The sequence below is a fragment of the Aspergillus campestris genome (genome assembly GCF_002847485.1).
Source record: "Aspergillus campestris IBT 28561 chromosome Unknown P168scaffold_3, whole genome shotgun sequence".
Classification (NCBI taxonomy): domain Eukaryota; kingdom Fungi; phylum Ascomycota; class Eurotiomycetes; order Eurotiales; family Aspergillaceae; genus Aspergillus; species Aspergillus campestris.
This window is the reverse complement of record NW_020194338.1, coordinates 1,517,190-1,538,414: the sequence shown is the minus strand read 5'-3', so window position 1 is coordinate 1,538,414 and position 21,225 is coordinate 1,517,190. Positions and strand designations below refer to the sequence as shown.

Here is a 21,225-nt window from a genome sequence, read left to right as displayed (position 1 = left end):
GCATGACGCACTAACACAGGGGCATGGGCTGGGGCGCCTGGCAGGAGTATCTAGCTACACATCCGGCCCTTGGCAGTTCCCATTCATGGACAAACTCTTGTGTTACAACCCTTCGCGGGCTTGGATATACGGCAGGCGACGTTACGTGGCTACAAATGGGGGAGGGGAAAGAAGAAGGAAGAGGCATCTTCTCTTTATTAGACGCTATGATTGCTACCTATACACAGAGACGATCCTAGGCAAGAGCGAAGGAGGCCCGGAACACTTTGAAGCAAGAGCCAACAGGGGGACAAGACATATTGCACGAAAAGAGAGAAAGACAACAACAAGAACAACAGCATCAGCAACAGTCGCAACAACAATAAGGGCCTCAAAATATTCCCAACTTATTTGTGGCGCGGGAGAATAAACTTGGGAGATTCAAAGCACTCCTTCGGTTTATGCCCGTTGTCGGCCGACGCGGCCCCCATAGCTTCTATGATGTCGTCTGTGGAGCAAAAAAATTGAGTGTCGAAGGTCATCTTCGCGCCCATGATCTGATCCTCATTCTTCTCCTTTTCTTCCACTTTATTGACATCCCTGTCCACGAACTCGCATCCCCAGCTAGAGATAACACCACAACGTCCACGGAAATTGTCGAGGTATCCCTGCCCACACACCTGGTCGATTGGCATAGAGCTTTTGGTTGCATAGACCTGCCAAGAATTGCTGGCTAAACCATCAACCTTCGAGCACATATCTTCTTCAGGGACCGAGGTTCTCTTTTGATGAGACGCGAGGGGGTTCTTGTCGTCTGACGGGAGGGGATTGGCAAGGGTAGACCCCATGAGGGCGGCGGCAAGGAGGACTTTCTTGAGCATAATGGAATAGAGGACGGATTGATTCGAAAAGAGTTGTTGTGTTTGTGGTTTTGCTTTGGTTTGGCAATCTGAATTCTTGGAAGATACTGACTGTTGCTGGGCATTGAACAGAGAAGAAAGGCTCATATATATATAGGTTTGTGAGTCGGATTTCCAGATTGATAGCTGTCATCATCTCCTTTTTCTCCAACAAAATGCCTCATTCAGCATTGCCTCGCGATGATCTTTTCTCAGGCATTGCACCAGTATACTGAACGGGAAACTGGTCGGGCTTGACATGACTGATATCCCAACATTTTCTATACATAGTTATGTGTGGAGAACAGCTCTGGTGCAACTTAAGTCAAGGGCTGATGACCAACTGATTTTCCCCCGAGCTTCCGGATTTGAAATCAAGAGTGGACTCAAGGGTGACAAGGCTGTGGCCATGGACTGGACCAGCGTTGGAATATGGATATACCATATTCCATTCCTGGGAATTCCTCAGTATACAGTCTTGACCATCGGGGAAGGATCTTCTCCTGATTCATGTTGCCCAGAGCACTGCCAATGCCAAATCACACAGGTGATATTCGGCTTACAGGTGACAGACCCAATCACAACACTGCGGCGCTGAGGGCCGTGGATTATAAGCTTTGAGTGGGTCGTGAGAAAAGGGGATAGACCCAGTTATAGTACTACATCTCTTAGGGATGTGGGGTATAAGCATTGAGTGGGTCATCAGATCTTCCCCTGGTCCATATTTCCCAAAGCACTGCCAATGCTAAATCTCGCGGTCAATATCTAGCATGAAGGTGACGGACCCAATCACAATACTGCGGCTTTGGGGGCCGTGGCATGGAAGTATCGACTTTTGAGTGGATCCTAAAATCTTCTCCAAATCCATGTTGCCCAGAGAACTGCCACTGCTAAGTCTCCCAGTTGATATTCAATGTGAAGGTGACAGACCCAATCACAACACTGCGGCTTTGAGGCCTGTGGAGTCCAACTATCAACTATCAAGTGGATTGCAAGATCTTCCCCTACTTCACGTTGCCCAGAACACTGCCCAAAGCACTGCCATGAGCCATTTTCCGCTGATGTTCAAGGTAAAGGTGACATGTTTAATCACAATGCTACAGCACTTTCCTCATCCTGTTAGCAAGGTAGAGAGGACGGCGAAGTCTAGAAGGCAAGGCTGACACTCAAAGGGATCAGGCAATGTAGCTAGAGTCTCTTAAAGATAAAAGGCGAGCATATTCCCAAGAATCAAGCATCAACATCAAAAGAGAAAAGAAAACTTCTACACATTTCTTGCCATTGCAAATATTCCTTACAAGACTTCACAGAACAACTTCCTATCTTTGGTTATTTCCCAACCATGTACTTCGCCAAGCAGATCAGTCTTATGAGCCTTGCTCTTGCATTCGCAGCAGCATCTCCAGCAGCCCAGCCGAACCCCAAAGTGTTACAAGCTCGCGAACAAAACAAAGACAGATTCATCAACCCCTCAGACCCGAAGTTGAGCCTTGACGAGCAGTGTACCTGGATAGAAAAAGTCCCTACGCATTACCACTACAATGTCGTCATCAACGATGCCACAGATTTCACCGATGACCAGTGCGGTTCTGGGTTCCTCGACAATCTCCACGGCCGCGGCTGCGCAGTGACAGGCTGGGACTGCAACTATGCCGATGATGACAAGACTATGAACGCCGGCTTCAATACAGATACGGCTTGTGAAGATGATGATGTTAGCAAAGCCATCAACGCGGCTTTTGGCGAAAAGAAAGTGAGGTGTGCGAACTATGAATTCGACATCAAATGTGGTGATGATGGCAAGTGCGATGTTGACAAGCCGAGAGATAACATTTGGGATGAATAATGAGGTTATCTCGCTGCAAGGAAATCACAGAATGAAAGATTATTGTGTGGAGTGAATTACTTAAGTTGTACTATTCGACCTTATGGATGTTCAGCAAACTGTCTATGTTCATTGTTTCCCCCCTCCCTTTTTTGCTATTCTCAATAGTCCTAATTGCATCCCAATTATGAGCTGTTGTTTATTTACTTTCATCTGTCAAGTCAAGTAGCCAGGGTCAATAATTGCACTGATCGTAGTCTTGAATCCATGTTGAGACAAGAGGTAATTATAAAGAGTTTTTTTTCGACAAAGGATATATCTCTGTAAAGTTTTTCTGCATATAGCTTTTATTATGATAAGTATATGAATTGTCTGTGAGAAATGCGGGCATAGGTCTATTTAAAGTTCTTCCTCAAAGAATAAGCTTATTAGATATGGAGTACAAGGGTATAAGTAGATGAAGCCTTGCCAAGGTATGTAATACGTCCATATATATTGTACCTGCCTAAAAAGGCTAGTTTGGGTCTCCGGCGGGTCCTGGCCCCTAGTCCCCGGCCCTATTCCGGAGCGGATTGGGGCGGTCCGGACCCTAGGGTCCGGGGACAATCCTGCCACTCTGCCTGATAATTACTGGCAATTACCGCCTGGTGAGCTCGCGAGGTCCGCTTGGCCACACCTATATTCTGCGCCCTCTGCCATACCAGACTGTCCCAGATCAGCGTTTCTAACGAGAACCGTAAACCTGTCATGTGCGTCGTCTCATGCCTGTCATTACATTGAAATGGCACTGGTGAACTTCGCACTGTTCAATTATACCTATCAACTGTTGAGGATCGGATCAGGATTGTAATTTCCGGTCCAGTCTGTCCGTTTGGCAGGTCGTTGATCCTGAGCAAAAGTGGCTCCAGGAGATGGTGGCCTTTTTCTAGAAGGATAGCACGGACTCCCACTCCCACGCACTTCAACTGGAGAATCAACATCTGGCGTCCTCACCCGGGACAAGAGCAACTTGGCATACGCGGCAGCTGTCGCTGCGGCGTAGTTTTGCCATTGCTTGTTCTTGTGTGAGTCTGCATAGTCACAGATTCCGCGAATCACGAGGCATGGAAAGTTGTTCATGATTCCCGCTCCCTCCATCTCGAAGCAGAGTACGTTGTGTTCTTTACTGAGCCGGTCTCGCGTCTCGGCAGATCTCATTACCTGGTTGCCGGAGGCAATCAGTCCGTAGTGAATCTCGGGATGTGTGGACAGTCGAGGGGGTCTCTGGATCTCGTATTCCGGACTGCACTGATCACAGTTGCTGTGGCTTCTCGCGTGGGAGTGGTGGGACATGTATAGGCGGTCGTGTGCCGCTCCGGGGTACGTGTATTGGTCTTTGAGCTGGACTATTCGGTGGAGGTATGCGGCTAGCGGAGTGGAAGACTGTGTTGGGTCGGACTCGAGCTCATTGATTGCGCCTCTCAGATTCTCAGGAGGAGGACACAGATACCCGTTCAGTTGCGACGCTCCACACTCTAGGGTCTTAAGCATGTCGTACGGTAAGACACCCGAATACTTTCCGCTGGGCGTGCTAACCACGACGTCGCCTAGACGAACGTCATTTTTCCGGGAGGGCACGCCAGCCCCGATGCCTACCAGGAGGCAGAATTGAAGAGCAGGGAAACTCCGTCGCATATTTGATGCGACGTTCGCAGCCGGGTTTGTGCCATATGTACCGCGTGGTAAGCAGACCGCAACGATCTTATGCCCTGCCATGCAACCCAGTGCGTAGTAATTCGGGTCCGCATCAGCGATGGGGAGCTTCTCGTATGTACTGTCGAACAGCGAGCGCACAGCCATTAGCTCAATAGAAAGGGCACACACAATAGCCACTTGAAAGTCCCTCGCTGAAAGCGGCTTGCTTCTGGAGGGGACTAGAGTTTCAGATGCATGCCGGCTATTTTCGGTTTCTCGCGTTTCTTCGTAGTCGTCATATTCTTCAACCGACAGACTGGGAGCTAATTGCCCCATGTTGTCACTTCGCCCCGGGGTTGATAGACTGACACTCCTTCCGATTCCGCTATCATCCGAAGTGGATTCGTTCAATTCCATTCGCCGCAACGGCCTTTGGTCCTTACTAGGAGCTCTCGATGGGTGTCCCGCGTCTCCCCAGAACCATTGGTTGTTGCTGTTATGACCAAATACAACGGCACCGTTTCCTTTCAAATACATGGGGTTGTTTGAAGAAAGCCCGTGGTGCATGGCTGACGGAAAGAGCACTTGGGTAATGTCCAAGTGTTCATCTTCATCGCCCTCACATAGACACTGACTCAATGCCTCCTCGGCACAGTAGAGTATCTCATGGGTGAGTTTTGTTGGTGTTGAATACGGATCCCCGTAAGCTTCCATTAAGGTCTTCAGATCAGCGACGCTGGCAACGAGATACGACATTCCATGTGGAAGTGTCGCCCAGAGCGGACAGTAAGTGTGCGTGGGACGGATAACCTCACCAAAACCTCTGCCGAATAATGTTACTGCATGAATAGCACGAGTCAGATCTACCCATGACCGGCCATCATGGCTCAGTATAGTTTGTCGCGGATAGACAGGGTCGCGCTCCATCATGATATCGGTAAAATCCCAACCATCTAGAAAAGACCTCGGTTGTTGACAGACCTTTCCACAATCACCGACAGCTTTCGTTTGGTAATCAATCATTCTTTCCAAAACATCATAAAAATCCTCAACGCGGTCCTTGAAGTATATATGCTCGTCATCCTCAGGATAAACCTTAACCTTGAAATTGGTTGGATTCAAAAGAACCTCTAGAGCAGAGTCTGACTGATATGCCCGCGAGGCTTCTTGGAACTCGCAATCATTGAACAGACACAGCGAGCTAAATCTTCTATCGTGCTGGTCCTGGGCGATGGATGCGCGGACAAGGTGCAGCAGGGCGCTGGCCCCGTTGACAAGCCAGCCTCGCTTCTCTCCTACATCCCAAAATGTCACGTACCGTTGCGAAATCCATTTGATCTTCTTTATGTAGGGGTTTCTGCGCAATCGGATATCTTTACGACCCATGTTAAAGACGGGGCCGCCGGTGACCATGTGTCCGGCGGATAGTGACGCACTGTTCAGGATGCTGCTGGATTCTGAGGGACGCGGGAGTCCCGAATTCTTGATGTCGTAGCTTGCATCTGATTCTCCTAGACAAACAAATCAATCTCTAATTTCATGCCAACGGCCAGACAGGGTGATTATACCTGCGTAGAAAAGCATTTCAGGACACCATCCCACGATATGTCGTGAAGCTTCCAGTTGTTGGAACGTAATATCAAGCTTCGCGAACCGTTCGGCCTCGAGATATGGAATGCGGTGCTCGTTCTTATCATACACAAGGTGCCAAGTGACTGTATCGAGACTGCGTTTTGTGGGGATCAGCATAGTCGAGAAGCCCTTCAGCACCATCTTCTCCTCAAAGCTGTTAACCCTGCGGGCTCCTGCCAGCGCGGCCACCATGGTAAGTGGGATCTCGAGGCCTTCAGTCTGCTGCTCCGGCCTTCGTCGTACTGGAAACCCTTCTACAACAAGTGGCCTTGCAAAAAGATTGAGCCAGCATTCCCCGTTCACAGATTCAGTGCCGACGACCCCCTCGCGTACCTCAACACCAATCTCACAAGTATATGCTACCCTGGGCGTACCTTCGTACGTCACATGTCCGGGTTGCATGCTGCCGACAAATGGCCTGCTGTAGGCTATTCTACTTTGACACCGGGAGGAGCACAAGGCAGATGCTAGCCATGCTAGCTGTTCCCCGATCTCCGCAATGACAGGAGCGATGCCTCGAGCATCTACCCATATATCGAAAGATGTACTTTGGCTTCTTGATGGATGGCGCGAAAGGCAAAGCCGAGTGTCACCAGGCAGGACAGCTAGTTCAGATATTAAGCATCGAAATAGTTGCAGTTGGACCGTAGAACTTACTAGATCCTCGTGTCTCCCCTGATACCAGGACCTTCAATAGTTTTAAGACATCCTTCCCTGTTGATGGCCAGGTCTGTTGCATGTAATCGCCGCATGTCAATGCTTGTACAGACACGGTGGACCCTGTTAAGGTGATGACTTTTTCAACCGCCTCCTCTGGGCTTTCCATGTACTCCTGTTCGATGAGGAAACCTCTAGGATCCCAAGGAACCCTGAAACTAACATCGAATATCTCTGCCGGCTTTTGTCGACTGATTCGAGGTGATGTCGGTAGAGAGCTTAGGATTGATCTCCGGATTTTACCGATGATGTCCGGCTCTGCGGGTGCGAACATACACTCGCGCCGGATGTTATTCAGAAGACAGGTATATGTAGGGCTGTTGTGAATGATATTGCGATAGGTTGCAAGCCCAGGCAAATCATCCTCTTCTTCTTGGATGGTCGGTACTATATCATCGTTATATCGTTCTTCGACTTCGTCATGTGGATGAGGGGAAAGCAGATGCTCGAAGGGCTCGTCTTTTTGCTGCCAAAGGTCCATTTTATCGTCCAACGTCATGTTATCCTGTACTTGACGCCCCCTGCTATCTGCGTCCATATCGGAGAGTCGATCCTTGATCATAGCAGCTATTTTACTGATAGCAAACATTATAAGCCGATTATCATGCAAAATAAGCCAATGGCTTGAGTCAACTTACACTCGATGTCTATGGATAAATACCATCATGTCTCTTTGTGTTCGACTGGACGACGAGTGACCCAGGGTTAGAGCAAATGCCCTTAGAAGCTCGGGAAGAGCCTCAAAGACATGCGGAAGCACATCGTCATTTTCTTTGTACGGTTCGACGACATGGACGAGGTCATTGGCGAGCTCGTCTATATAGCCCTTTGTCATATTCGAGGCGCTGGAGGTATCGGAGTATATGCTTTCAGCATCGTCTTCCTCGTCTATATTGCACTGGTATATTGTACCGTCTGATAGAGGGAGAGCTGGTGCATCTATCAGACCGGGGGACCCTTTTTCATGCGAGAAGCACTTTGATTCTGAGTGGTGCTCTGGTTTGAATTCCATTCGATTAGCGACCGTCGAGGCATACCCGGAATCAGTAATTGCTTCATATGAGGATGAATGCCGCAAGATGCTACTCTCGTTGGTTGGAGCTGGGTCAACCAAGTGTGTTAAGTGGCTTCTGGGTGCGCGGGGTGATAGTCCTCGATTTTCGGAGCTATAATGACTCGAATGAAGGCATTCTCCTTGCCACCCTGAACCATGTATGGGCGTTGGCGTTGGACAATAATCAGATATTTCAAGATTTTGGATTGGGGCAAGCTGTTCCGATACCACAATTTGGTTCCCGTCTGATAGACAGTACACTTTCCTCCATGTTGTAGTTCCAGGCTCCTCAGATTGGATCTGTCTAAACCTCCAGAGTAAAATTGCGGTTATGCCGTTGCTGTCTGCGTCACGCACAGAGCTACTGCTTGTATGCCGGCGAGAATCAGGAGTAGCCCGGATTTCTTGCACGGCCGACAGATTGTCAATCAATACCTCACTGAGGGCATGCTGAGCCCCGGACAAATATACTTTCTGATTTCTTCCTGTGACGCCTGCAATGTACTTAGCCCACCATGTCGATTCAAACGGCAGCTTCACTTCCGTGGATAGTTGCTGTGGTAGGCTATGCTTGGTCTCGAATGTTTTGTATCCATTTTGGTAGAAGATCGTGCGACACGTTAAACTTTCTCCAGAAACAGGGAAATTAAGGTCCAACTTTAGCTCAATATTAGAGCCTGATATAGAAGGAGAAAGAACGTTCGTCAACGCCAGGTCAGACTCGATTAGAAACACTTCAGGGGTCAAAATGAATTTCGAATCTTCCAGTGCTGATTTGAGAAACGGAAACAATGGCTGCCACTTTTTAAAGTAGCCCAAGGATGTGAGGGAAGGTAATTGATGGTTTTGGTCGCGTAGCGTCCGAGTGATGGTGTGGGTTCCATTGATGCGAGAGCGCCGATGAGGAGCCGTCACCATCATCTCGAAGTTGAGGCCCTTTACCACGTTAGAGCATGACCGTCCCAACCTGCCCACCGGGACCCAATAGTCATCAACGTCTATAGTAGAGAAATTAAGTGAATCAGCGATGTCTCTGTTTGGCCGGTCTGCTGGACGCTCCCGCATAAGATTGTCCCCCGGAGATAACAATCAGTCAACACGTTGACTTCCACCAGTACCAGTACTAATCAATAGAGCCAGCAATTAGAGTGAAGCGCATCTTACAGTTAGGATCGCCCTTCAAAATCGAATCCATATCTCGCAGATGGGCTGAGACCTGCTTCGCTGTCTTCTTTTCTCTAGTGGCTTTGTAGATGTACTCTGCAATAAGCTTATGTCGCTCGTGTGATATCCCCGGAGGGATTGCCTCAAGTGCTAGTAGATGTCAGAGCTTGAGCCTGGCAGTGAATGCAGCTTTCCCACCTCGGTGAAGTGCGTCTTTGACCTCATCCGACCAGGTTGTAGAGCCGAATTTCGGTGGTGCCAAAACATCAATTAATCGCGGAAAATCCTCCCCTGGATCCTGAGCGACTGCGTAAGTCCGATCGTCGCTGTCGGTACTTTCAGTCCCGGCTGAAGAGGAGGCAACCGCCCATTGTGAAGATGCGCAAGGGACCCATCCTGAAGGGTCTCTCCCGTCGTCGCTGTTGGTACTGTTAATCTGGTCTGGAGAGGCGAATGTCGCCTCTTGTGAAGGAAAGGGAGATTTCCATTTTGGAGGGCTTCCCCCACCATCGATGTCGGTACTGCTATCCTGGGCTGGGGGTGGAATGGCGCCAAATGATGTGAATCGTGAGGGGGAGACAGGTCGTGTCGATTGTGGAGAGTCTCCCATGTTTAAGCACGAAAAAAGACACCCCTCATGGTCCTCTAATTTTGCACAAGATAGTCAATCAATCGAGATGTTTCCAAAGACTGAAATGAATTCTTAGATGTCGCGCGGGGAGGAGTAGGTTTAGGTAGATGAGGAAAGGAACGAGGCTGAAGAACAGTTAGTTCAGTCGTCACATGGTGCGGCTGTGCAGATACGCGACCCATGTCTCTCTGCTACCTATATTCGCAGTGTAGTGTAACAAGGCTCCTTTGATCTCAATCTATTCAAAAGGGATAGCCAGGTGTACTCAACACAGACAGCTTACAAAAAAAGAACCACGTAGAAAGGCGCAAGGGCCTTCAACTCACAGTCTAGAAGATATACAAACACATGTACCTATCAGAGAGGTAAGTAGTTAGATTATCTCCCCTTCCAAGCACAAATCTAGACACACCAGTCCAACCTATCCATTCCTTCACCCCATATACACCAACCAATCAACCATCACCAGCGCATGATCCAAAACCTGGTATACATCCATGTATGTTATGAGAATAAAAGAGAAAGAGACACCAATAAAGAGAACAAAGATAAATACATTTCCAACCCCATTCCTACACAACGATCGATCTAGCAATCATCCGGCTCAACGTCACTCGCCCCCTCCTCAAACCCCTCATCCATAGCATCCGGGTTAAGGTTGGCCACATCAGGCGCAATACCATCCTTGTACTTGCTCTTGTCGTGCGAGACGGTTTTCCAACCTGAGGGCTGGGATTCGTCCTTGAGGTATTCGGACATGGGGAACTATTTTGTTGTTAGGTTAGGTTAATGGATGTCGATGGTGTGATATATGGGGGAGTAGATATTGGGAGACATACGTAATGGTCGTTCTTTTTCATGGTCACTACCCAGGGCACGTTGTCGAATGTCACGGCGCGGATGCGGAAATAGGTGTTGTCGGGGATTTTGCTGACTTCGCGCACGAAGAGGTCGAGGTTGGGTGTTGGGACGCCGTTGACGCCTGTGATGAAGTTGGTGGGGGAGAGGCCGTATTGGTATGAGGGGGAGCCGCGGCTCTGAGAGGGGTTAATAATTTCTCTTGGATAGATGGATAAGGAGAAGGAGGAGGGAGATACATACCCGTGCACTAACATACACCTCACTATGCAGTTTCGAAATCTGCTGCCGAACAGCATGGTGAGGTTTCTGCAAGACAGCACCACAGAACACGACCGCACGGTCCGTTTCCAGATCCTGCGTCGGAACGGTAGGCACCTGCACACGCATCTCCTGGCCGTTTCGCACAATCAGAGCTTCGAGGGACTCCTTATCGTACATGATGTCCAGCTCCGAGACGCGCGTGATGAGCTGGCCGTCCAGCGTCAGGATAACGTCGCCCTCCTGCAGCGAGTCGGCCGCCGAGGCCAAGCCAGGAGGCGGGCAGTCGACCTTGCGGATCATGAAGAGCTGGTGCCGCGAGGGGTTAGACTCCGTGACTCGCTTGATCCACTCCTCTGATACGCCCATGATGCGGGCCTGGCTCATCTGGACGACGTAGCTTTCCATGTTCAGAATGCGCAGTTGCGGGATGGTTCCGTTTTGGATCTTCGAGGTGAGAGGTAGCAGGGACGGTGTCGCGAAGCCCAGGTGGTATTCCACGTCCTTGTGAGAGCTGGGCGTGCGCTCTCCCAGGTAGTTCAGCCACAGGGCCTGGACCACACCGTCCTCACCGAGCAAGACGCCGTTGGAGCATTGTCCGCTGAGACCAGTGTCGACGGTGATAGCGTCGAGGTTGATCGCGCGGTAGCGGGGCGCCGAGGCGTTGGCCGGGATAGAGACGGTCGTGATATCCGTCACCGCCGTCTTGGCCACCACGATGCGGAGGTTCTGGTTGAAGCCGACGAAGATAGTGTCTTGCCCCTGCTTGATGTATTCCGTGCTGAGACGGGCGCTTTGCACCGGCGCCTCGACCAAACTGGGATCGTACTGGACGATGCTGTAGTTTTGGAGCGGGTGCAGGAACACCACCTTGGCGCTAACGATGACGGAATCCGCCACGGTGATGTTGATGTCACACAGGTCGTAGGGGACAATCGCCCGCGAGACGACCACCAGACCCTTCTCCGCATCGATCACAAGGCCAAACCCGGTCTTCTTGGCCTGCGGGTACCCGTCCAACTTCAAGGGCATGGTGCACGACACGCGCACAAAGCTGCGCACAATTTCGGCCGCAGCCGAGTGCTTGACGCCGTCGAGCTGGATGAAGTCCGCCTTGCGCGGAACAGGCGGGAGCGCCGGGATGGGATCGGACAGGTCGGAAAAGTCCCAGAGACCGGACGTGTCGTTGCGGACGGCCAGTCGCATCTTGGGGTGCCAGTGACGGTCGATGTAGACGATGCTGGTGCCGCGGGTGTGCAGATCGCGGATGTGGCGATACGAGATGACCACCCGCGATCGATCCGGGATGGTTTTCATCACCTCCACGAACTCGTCCAGGTTGCGCGTCGGTCGCTTGTCCACGGCATCGATGATCCATCCGGAGAGCGTGTTCTCCAGCTTGAAGGAACCCGCCGCCTCGCAGACATAGACGCCGCGGGTGGCGATCGCATAGAGTCGCGCTTGCTGATATGACAGGTTGTGGAATGTGCCGCCGGCCACCGAGACGAACCGATCCGGCGTGATCGCGTGGAGATCGCCCACCTGGCATTCCAGCTCCACATTCTGACCGCCTCTCTGCACGAGTAGGCGGACGGGCTTCCCCACGCTGGTGTCCAGGATGTCATCGAGTCGGATGAACTGGGTGAGGAGCTCTCCATTGACCTGCAGCAGCACATCTCCTTCCTCAAGCTGCCCGTCGGCCGGGCCTTCGGGGAGGATGATCTCGGCCACAAGCATGCTGGTCTCCGCAGGCGCCGCCTTGCGGACAGTGGCTTCCCACTCGGGAGTCAGGCCCAATCGCCGGCACTCATCGAAGGGCTTGAGGATCCACTGCGTCTGGATGGTTCCGCGCGTGACCGGCTCTCCCCGGCGGATGCATTCCAGCGCCCGACGGGGGCGATCTAACGGCAGGAAGTAATCCGTGGCGGCGCCGTCTGCACGACCACCGGCCTGCAGGGCGATCGCATTCCCCGCGATGTTCACCACCGGACTTCCCGAGCTACCACCGCTGGCTGCGGCAGCAGCCTGAATGTAATTGGTATTGAAGTCGCTGTACCCTTCACCATACTCCGGCGCGTTGCGGTCCAGCCGACTGATGACACCAGACAAGATACTCAGTTTCTCTCCCGCATCGTTACCGACGACGCGGATCTCCGAACCCACGCGCGCCCCATCCGGCTGCAGCTTCAACTCCGCCAGTTTCATATACCGAATTGCTTTCGGGTCGAATTTCAAAAGACCAAAGTCGTGAACGGGATCGCGATAAACCGGACGGACATCGCACTGGAGAAGCACCATCCCGTTAGCGTCTGACATATCTAGCGTCCACAACCCCGCGTACTTACCTCCTCATGGTTATCAAAGATACAGTAACCCCAGAACGGACCAGGACACACGACATGCCTGTTGGTCAGGATATACCCACGCTCCGCATCAACCACAAATCCAGTAGCCTGGCTACTCATCGACAGATCGGTATCAAACGAGCAAGTCTGACAGAAATGAATCGACACCACGCTCTTCACGACCTGCTCAATAGTGGCTTGCCATTCCGGCGAATCCGCTTGCGCGGGTCCGATAGCCGACAACCGACCGGGATCCTCTTCATCTTCGATATCGTACACGGTGCCATTGGCCGGGGTGGTGTCACCGGGGGTCAAGGATGAACCCTCGGGTTTCAGCTGCTTGGGCGCGCGGTCCGCGGCGGGACCAATGGAACTGCGCTTGCGTTTCGCACTCGCGTCGCCATTCATATCCATTCTCCTAATAACCGAACAGGTATGGGGTCTCCGGGGAGAGCGGGCGAAGGAACACAATGGCCGCGCCGATGTTTGATGGGGGAGTTTCGTGGTGAGCGCGACGGCGTGGGGTCGGCGGGAGAGGATTCGAGGCCAATCGAGGGATCGGGGACGCGAGAGACGAGCGGACGACCGGGGCGAGAGATACGAATAGACGGGCGCCCAGGGGGAATTCAACGAAAGTCTAGAAGAATCAAAAGGGGCGCTTGAGGAGGTGATATAGGGCGCTGATGGCGCGGCTGCAACTGAGCTCGCGCTAGTATGACTAGAGGTAACTGTAGTAGCGACAGACAGGCTCCTTCTGCAGGTAGGGAGCCAAGCACAAGACATTCACGAGACCCCCAAGGATTGAGAGTTGCAGAAGAGAGGGGCGAGTGAAGGGGGGTGGAGAAGAAAGACAGGTGAATGGATAGGAAAATGAGGGTGACCAGGATCTGGACAAGAAAAAGAAAACCAAGAGACAAACAGCTTCCTCAGGCTGCGATCGAGGACGAGGCGGAATGAGCGAGAGTTGAAAGGGCGGAGAGGGGAATGGCAGCCCCTGATTGGCCCATCGCCCTCTTTCCGCTCGGCAGATCGCATATCGCAAGTCATCCGCTGCGGGTCGGCGCATCTTCTGACCTTCCCATGGGATATTCTAAGAGCCTACGACATATGTTGGGGAACTGATTTTCGTTTTGAAATGCATTCGGTTAAACGGATGTCTCTCACCGAGAAGCTACCCAGAGTGGCACAACTTGTTTGTGTGCGGGGGTAAGAGGGGGTCTGCTGTGCGCGTCACAGGAACCACACCGGCGATCTATACTGGGGGCAGATTAAACACAGGGAAATTCTAATGCTCGAGTTGCCAATATATCTAGCCAACGTCTACTGTACATTCCCCACCATCCCCGCATCTGGAGTTTAACAATATTTGCTCCCCACGACGACGCCACCGGTCAACCCGCATCTTTTTATGCCGGGACGACACCCGACGAGACCCGTGCGCGATCCCTCCCTTGTTCACCGTATGTGGATCGGGAAGACCAGAATCTTTGGAGGCCCCAGATCGATCAAACTGTTCAGCTCATAAAGCCGGGGCTAGGTCGACGCATGGCCAACTCTGTCACCAATCCTGTACAACTTGGTGTAAAACATAAGGGGAGTCTGCTGCGCTGCGGCCCGACGTGTTTATCTGGAGGGCGCTCAGATCGATCTTCGTCTAGCTATACAGTAGACCTCACAGTCGGGTAAAATTTTAACTGAACTGCAGCATTCCAATGTAAAAAGAGAAAGAGAGAGAGAGAAATGTAGGCATCACGATACCCGCGGCCGGGTAGTGCTCAGGCAGCAGGATCGGTTGCGGGGGAAGGACTGGGCCTGCCATTCCCCTGACCCGCCTGCGGGCTCGGCTGAGAAACACCACTGGCGCCCGGTGCCGCGCGAGGAAAAAGCTCCGCCAGCCGCTGGTAGATCTCATTCATCAAGGTCAAATGGGGCGGTGGGGACATGATAGCGGGTGCAGATGGAGGCGCGCTGCCGGTTTTCTTCGAACGGTCGGCAAAGGTCGCAAGATACGCCAAATTGTACTGTAAACGCCGCATGCAGTCGATGTATTCCTGGGTGGGCTTCTGGCCCTGCCCCTTGGCGGCGTCGCCCGCCTGATCGGCCGCTGGCGATGGATGGCCCTCCTGCGACCCTTGCTGAGCAGGTTGCGGAACACCAGCCTTCCCCGCAGCCTGAAGGTTGAGCACCTCTTGTAATAACATCGAGTTAATATCCAAAAGTGTAGCGACCCGCGCCTTGTCGCGCGCGGCCGTCGAGGATGCTTGCGCGGAGGGTTGAGGAGGTGCCGGCGAGGCGGTGGCTGACGACGCCGGCTTCTGCGGTTGCCCGGGACCCATGTTGTTGGGGGGCATGGAAGCCATGTTCTGCGGCGCGGCGGCGACTGTGTTTGGGGGGTAGGCGGCAGATGAGGTAGCCTGGGGTGGAAGGAACTGAGCCATGGTGGTTGGCACTGCTGAGTGGGCAAACTGATTCGAAAAGTTGGGGTGAGGTGTTGCTAAACCGAAGATCACATCCCTGGCATTAGTCGATCAAGGCCAAAGTCGGGCATTCCAAAAGGGAAAAAATTACACCAGGAAGACAGGAAAGAGAGAGACAAACATACCAGAAGATTGTTGAGGAAAGCCTGCGGGCATCATGGGTCCACCAGGTTGCATAGGCATAGCGCCGAAAGGATGTTGCTGCTGGGGATGAGAGGGAGTGGGAGGTTTTTGTGGAGGATAGGATGGGATAGGATTCGGATAGTAAGGGAATTGTTGGCCCGGGGGACTCTGGGAGACAGGAACAGGATAACCCGTCTGCATTGGGAAGCCCTGAGGCGCGTTGGGATCCATTATTCTTCCTGGCTGGTGCGGTAATCACCTGGGTAGTGAGGGATGAGTTAGGAGGTGATTGTCGAGGTGCAGCCAATGAGCGGATGGAGGAAGTTGGCCCGATAATCCAGTCCAGAACGAGAATAATGTCGAATCAATATAGACCAAGCGAGCGAGACGATCTAGGATATAGACGGTGATTCGGAGAAGATGCCAAAAGGCAATGAATATATCGACACGATAATGAATTTCCAACCCAAATGACCGAATCGTGGAAAGAACGGGGAACAATGAGAGATCCTCTAGCTTGAATTGCGATCGCAGCACGGACAGACGAACGGGGTGGATGGGCTTTGGGCGGCTAGACTGGGGGGATTTTTCTGGAATGGTTGGAAATCAGACTCAGCAGTCGCAAAATGATTGATAAAGCATGATTGATTGGTTGTATACAAGAAAGAAGGAGGGATAAGGGTGGATGAATGATACCTACGGTAGCTTCCAAGAGAGTGAGTCGATGGGAAAGAGATTTGCTGCTGATCGGGGCGGGAAGCCTGGGAGCCTTGGGGATTGGCCACCACTATAAGTGCCGAGTCTGTATATATGCTATCATTATATGACCAACTACACATACTCGATCAATTATACCGACACTTATAACCAGTAATATATTTTACAACTTGGATGAGCTTAATTATAAGCTGGATAGAAGCCTTGATATTCAGTCTAGGGCTAAATATCCCCCAATAGTAATCTCTAGCAAAACACTTGGTTGATATGGATCATGTGACGGACTGCGGAGAAAAAGAAACCGTTCATTGCTATATAAACTTTTACATAATCGGTTGGCTTGAAAGTTTCCTCATACATTGTATGGTGAAGTTAAACCCTGATCATGGTAATGCTCAAAATTCTAATTGAACGTTCAAGTTATAGCGTTATGGTTGTTGATATGGAGACTCATATTTAGTGTCAGCTTATGGGATAGTATATGGAATATATATAACCCCGTCATTCCTCTGTCTACAAGTGATATCTCATTATAGTAGAAAGATACATTTCATAAACGATCTAGATCAGCAAAATCATTACTACGGATCACTATCCCATTCTAAGTACCAACGACGCTCTACCATATTACAATTCCCAGTATTGACACAGATCGTTATCGTCCCGATTAGTCAGTGTTCTATAAGCCCGCCTTATCTTAGCCTCGGCAAGTCTGGACCGGCTGACGGCGCTTCTAGTACAACAACATGTTACTTTCTCTTGCGTCAGAACACGTCAATCGTATGGCCTGAACATCTTGTCAATGCAATATACTACAGCCACCACCTTTTGGAGGCAGGTGAAAGACGTTGGAATGCATCCCCTTACGACTAATCTTGTACGTGGAGCGTAAAACCTGGCAGATCTTACTGTCCGATTCTGGAGAATGTGGAAGACCTCGGCCGATGGCTGTCGGGGATGCCAGCCACTCAGAAAATCAGGGGTCGATTAAGGATACTTGACTCGGTGGCCACTCGTGGACTACAAAGACCGAGCGGAAACATCCATGCTCGCTTCTCATTGAGTTGGTGGCGTATATCCCAATGAGTACTACTATATACCGATGCACACGGACACAGAAGATTCCATCGACCCAGAGATATAACTACCTGAGAGAGGTGGACACAATGAAGATGAGGTTCAGCAGAGACAATCATCTGAGGCTAAACCTAGCACATTCAAGATAGCGACGGAGAAAGATGCTTCGGCCGATGCTAGTACCTTGATCGAAAGAAGGTGCCGGCAAAGTGTCATGCGGATTGGATGAAAGACTGCGGATAACTGACTCCGAATGGCAACCCAGAGAAGAAAGGGAGGTATAACCTAAGGAAGTAGTCAATTGCCTAGGTGATGCGAAGACACCGTGAGGCACTCAACGGATGGGAGATCAAGGCTCATCCAAAACACCCGCGGGGTGTGTGACGGTAGCGGTCGAGAAATTGTCCCTTGAAACTGTCCTCAACGGAGTACGTTGAACAGTACGGGGTGCTCCGTACTGGCGATCGGCCCCAGTGTGTATCCTCATCTAGGCACCAAGTGATCTATCACCTCGTTCCCCATGAGCCAGAGGCATGATCCCAGCATCCTAGCGATCATTTGACGGCCATCATTGTCGATCGCACCTATCCTGATATAGATCCAGCTAGCCACAATGGTCTCAAGGTTACGGAGTATGGAGCAGTCAGTAGTCGGGAGATCTTCCGAAGGATTTCATAATTGCCAATGATGATATGCACTTTCACTAATATATTTTGTGTTCTATCAGGGAGCCGCAGCCCCGGGCCGTGTCTTGTCCGCCACATAGTTCGGAAAGAAATAGTCAAATTCTACTACTATATTTGGACGGTGTCATCCAGCCACTGTGTTTACACCGCCTCCCAGGGGACCTTACAAGGCTTCCATCAAACCTACTCGATAGCGGAGTGTCCAGGAGGACCCACATCCGATGGGGCTTATCTACACCCCAGATCCATGTCCATGGCGCCGATACACCCCTTACTGCAGGAACTATCGAAAGGGCAGCTGGCGAAGCCTCCTGCGATGAATGCCCCGAGGTGGTACAGGGGGGGATATGGCAGCTGGAAAAGCTCGCGTGTAGGTTTTGACGTGGAACCAGTTTCCCTCGTCTGGCCAGTTTAATTCCGAGAACTATGGATTTTGTACCACCAAGAATGTGAGGTAGGGATATCGACTGCGATGGACTTCGAGATCTTCAACCAGGTACGGAGTACGTACCGGAGACCCTCATCATTGATCCACACGGGGATGCCGACTGGACTCGCAAGCACCGGGTGATCGACTGCTGCCGCGGCAATCAATAGTCTGGAGTACAGAGCCGCTGCCCCGGAAACTTGAAAAACCCTCCTCTGTAAGTCAGTCGCGTTTCCTGCTGACAGTATGATTGCGAGCTAGTACTGTGATTTTCTTACCAGTATGGGTCCCGCACCAAGTCCACCGCCACCCCACATGATTATAGTAGTGCTGGGTGGTTTTGTCTCGACGGTACATTTGTGCATGCACCGTACATATGCCTGAAGCCCTGACATCGATCATACTCCTATGGGTAGGTTCGATCGCATCAAACTACCGACCGGAACCTGTCTCCGACCCGCCGCAATATACGAAGTTCCGCCACGATGACAAGTCAGATTATTTTCCTTCCTATGCTCTGACACATCAGACACCTACCTACTCGCCCCGATCGGTAGGGAGAAAAAAACAAGAGCCAGGGGAAATATCTATTATTGTACGTCCTAATGGGACCTTTTACAGCGAGCGAGGTAACCGCGAGTTAGAGGGCCTGAAGTTTTGAGATGGATACCAGACTGCGAATAAGAAGTTTGCGGTCACGTCGGAACCACGGCCTCAGCGCTTCTCCAGAATTCAACGTCCATGCCCAATGGTGTCTGCCCAGGAAATTTGAAACACTCCCCTAACACCAGGGAGCGTTGCAATTCAGCCATTTTGTGTGGCCAGCTGACTGTCATTCGCCGCCGATCTGCAGAGATCCTAGTTCAGTATGACACTAACACATGGTGTGCATGGGATAGTCGTCCTTCTAGGCCGTGATGCATCATGCTGGCAGCAACGTCTACGGCAGTGATTTCCCTGGTTGATTGGAATCGCCTATAAAAAAATCAAATAAATAAAAAATCACCCTCTACACCCACAATGAAATCAACATATTCCGAATATGGCGGGCCTAACTGTGCCAACACTTGGCACAGTTAGTCGTCCACCTTTTTTGTTCATTTCTTTTTCTTTTTATTCTTAATTCTTATTCAATTTTCCCATTTTGCCTTTTGCTTTTTCGCAATGAATCTGGTCAGCACTAATTTTCGAATTAATATTATTGATTAGTTTTTCTCCTTCCAATCTGTCGAGTCAACTAGCGCGGGTAGCGACAGCGGGAGATGCTCTTTTCATCTGATGCCCTATGTCGTGTCACATCCGGTCTTCTTTCACGCAACCTTTTTTTTCGATCTCGACAATGGGCTCTTGACGTTGACTCCAGGGCACTGAAACCAAATTGTTTCATCACCAACTCAGGAGCTCAGGGCCCCAGGCCTTCTTCAATGCATGCGCTGGCAAAAGGACAAGGGAAGGCGGTTTCACCCACGTCATTTGATGCCAAACAAACTACCATACCTGTCCGTGTCTTACACCACTGGTGGGGTCAAAAGTGGGGCCATATCAACATTGGCATTATTTAATATCACTGGCCGGCCTACGAGGCTTTGGGCGCTTGTTTGCATCCGGTTGGCTAGGCCCATGTATATCAGATGTAAAGCCGCAGCTGAAGGATCGATATTGCTTATGATGGTCCTGACTCCACAGATGTCATTTGGCCACCGATCCCCCCCACCACTAGCCGCCAGGAGGAACTCCTGCTATTCCGTACGTCTATCAATGCCTGACAGCCGCTGCACCCGGCAAGGAGGTCATTGAAGTGGCAAGAGGAAGTAATCCAAGAACAGGAGACGGTCATTACAATAGTGCATCCTCGAACTCAAATCACCGGACAGCTCTATCCAGTGGGGCCCTTATGGAATGGCCCAAAGAACCAGTACCTTGGGTGGCTCGCTGCGTCGCCCCATCTCGAGCGATCGTGCCGGCTGGTTCACATTCTGTCACCGACGTAGTGGGTTGGAAAATCCCATCGAATAGTTCTCGAAACAAAATGTAGTCGATCTCCCTTCCCATTGGGTTTCCGGTGATATGTCTCAGTGGAGCAAATGAAGAAAGAGTCCACTCCAGCAACTAACTAAATCGCTTTTCCACCTCCCCCGATCTGGGCCGTTCAGGTGGGAGAAATAACTAACTATTGCGTCTCGGTAATTACGGTTACCACCACAGCGTTGAGAAGAGACAAGAGAACATTCCACCCTCGAATAGTCTCTACCCGAGATGATCATCACTGAGGAGAAAAAATGGCTGCTGCAACAGGGCCATTAGTTCGGACGCCCAATGCAGCGGGGAGCGGGAATGGGGGCCCCCAGTGTGCCTGCAGTGCCACATAGAGCCACGCACATTAGTTGGACTTGGACTCTGGGCTGTCTATACTCCCCCCACCTCCAATCGTCTCTTTTTTTAGACCTCGTTTCTTTTTTGTTGCTCGTTTACGCTTTCCTTGTCCAGTCCGTATTTCCCTCCCCGTTCCCTTCCCGGGGGGAAGGGGGACGGTGATCCGACGAGCTTCCAAATTCTGATATAAGACCCATCGGACGCACAAAGACTTTGTCCTATGAGCTTATTCGAACTATAAAAGTTTCTTTTTCTTTATTCTTTTCTTTTCTCGTGACAAATAGAAGGTCTCGCCTTTTATACATA

General features: G+C 51.1%; 5 protein-coding genes across 5 annotated transcripts; 1 reads left to right on the top strand and 4 right to left on the bottom strand.

Annotated features, from left to right (window-relative positions):
* Positions 1-312: 312 nt before the first annotated feature.
* On the bottom strand, positions 313-1,403 carry P168DRAFT_117252 (uncharacterized protein). The gene is made up of 2 exons (XM_024832598.1): positions 997-1,403; positions 313-946 (listed from the first exon to the last, which is right to left on the bottom strand). The coding sequence occupies exons 1-2, from the start codon at positions 1,061-1,063 to the stop codon at positions 387-389; spliced, it is 627 nt and encodes a 208-aa protein (XP_024695279.1). The 5' UTR covers positions 1,064-1,403; the 3' UTR covers positions 313-386.
* An 817-nt stretch (positions 1,404-2,220) lies between these two features.
* On the top strand, positions 2,221-2,724 carry P168DRAFT_316671 (uncharacterized protein; the record flags this gene model as incomplete). The annotated part of the gene is made up of 1 exon (XM_024840038.1): positions 2,221-2,724. The coding sequence occupies one exon, from the start codon at positions 2,221-2,223 to the stop codon at positions 2,722-2,724; it is 504 nt and encodes a 167-aa protein (XP_024695278.1).
* Positions 2,725-3,522: 798 nt separating this feature from the next.
* Positions 3,523-7,738, bottom strand: P168DRAFT_232537 (uncharacterized protein; the record flags this gene model as incomplete). The annotated part of the gene is made up of 4 exons (XM_024833322.1): positions 3,523-5,888; positions 5,946-6,614; positions 6,667-7,301; positions 7,365-7,738. 4 exons carry the CDS (start codon positions 7,736-7,738, stop codon positions 3,523-3,525), a joined length of 4,044 nt encoding a protein of 1,347 aa, XP_024695277.1.
* A 2,425-nt stretch (positions 7,739-10,163) lies between these two features.
* P168DRAFT_316669 (putative nuclear serine protease HtrA2/Nma111) lies at positions 10,164-13,453 on the bottom strand (the record flags this gene model as incomplete). The annotated part of the gene is made up of 4 exons (XM_024840037.1): positions 10,164-10,340; positions 10,415-10,612; positions 10,677-12,977; positions 13,040-13,453. The coding sequence occupies 4 exons, from the start codon at positions 13,451-13,453 to the stop codon at positions 10,164-10,166; spliced, it is 3,090 nt and encodes a 1,029-aa protein (XP_024695276.1).
* Positions 13,454-14,318: 865 nt separating this feature from the next.
* P168DRAFT_288600 (uncharacterized protein) lies at positions 14,319-16,356 on the bottom strand. Its single transcript, XM_024836825.1, has 2 exons — positions 15,642-16,356; positions 14,319-15,533 (listed from the first exon to the last, which is right to left on the bottom strand). Exons 1-2 carry the CDS (start codon positions 15,868-15,870, stop codon positions 14,815-14,817), a joined length of 948 nt encoding a protein of 315 aa, XP_024695275.1. The 5' UTR covers positions 15,871-16,356; the 3' UTR covers positions 14,319-14,814.
* Between the last annotated feature and the right edge of the window lie 4,869 nt (positions 16,357-21,225).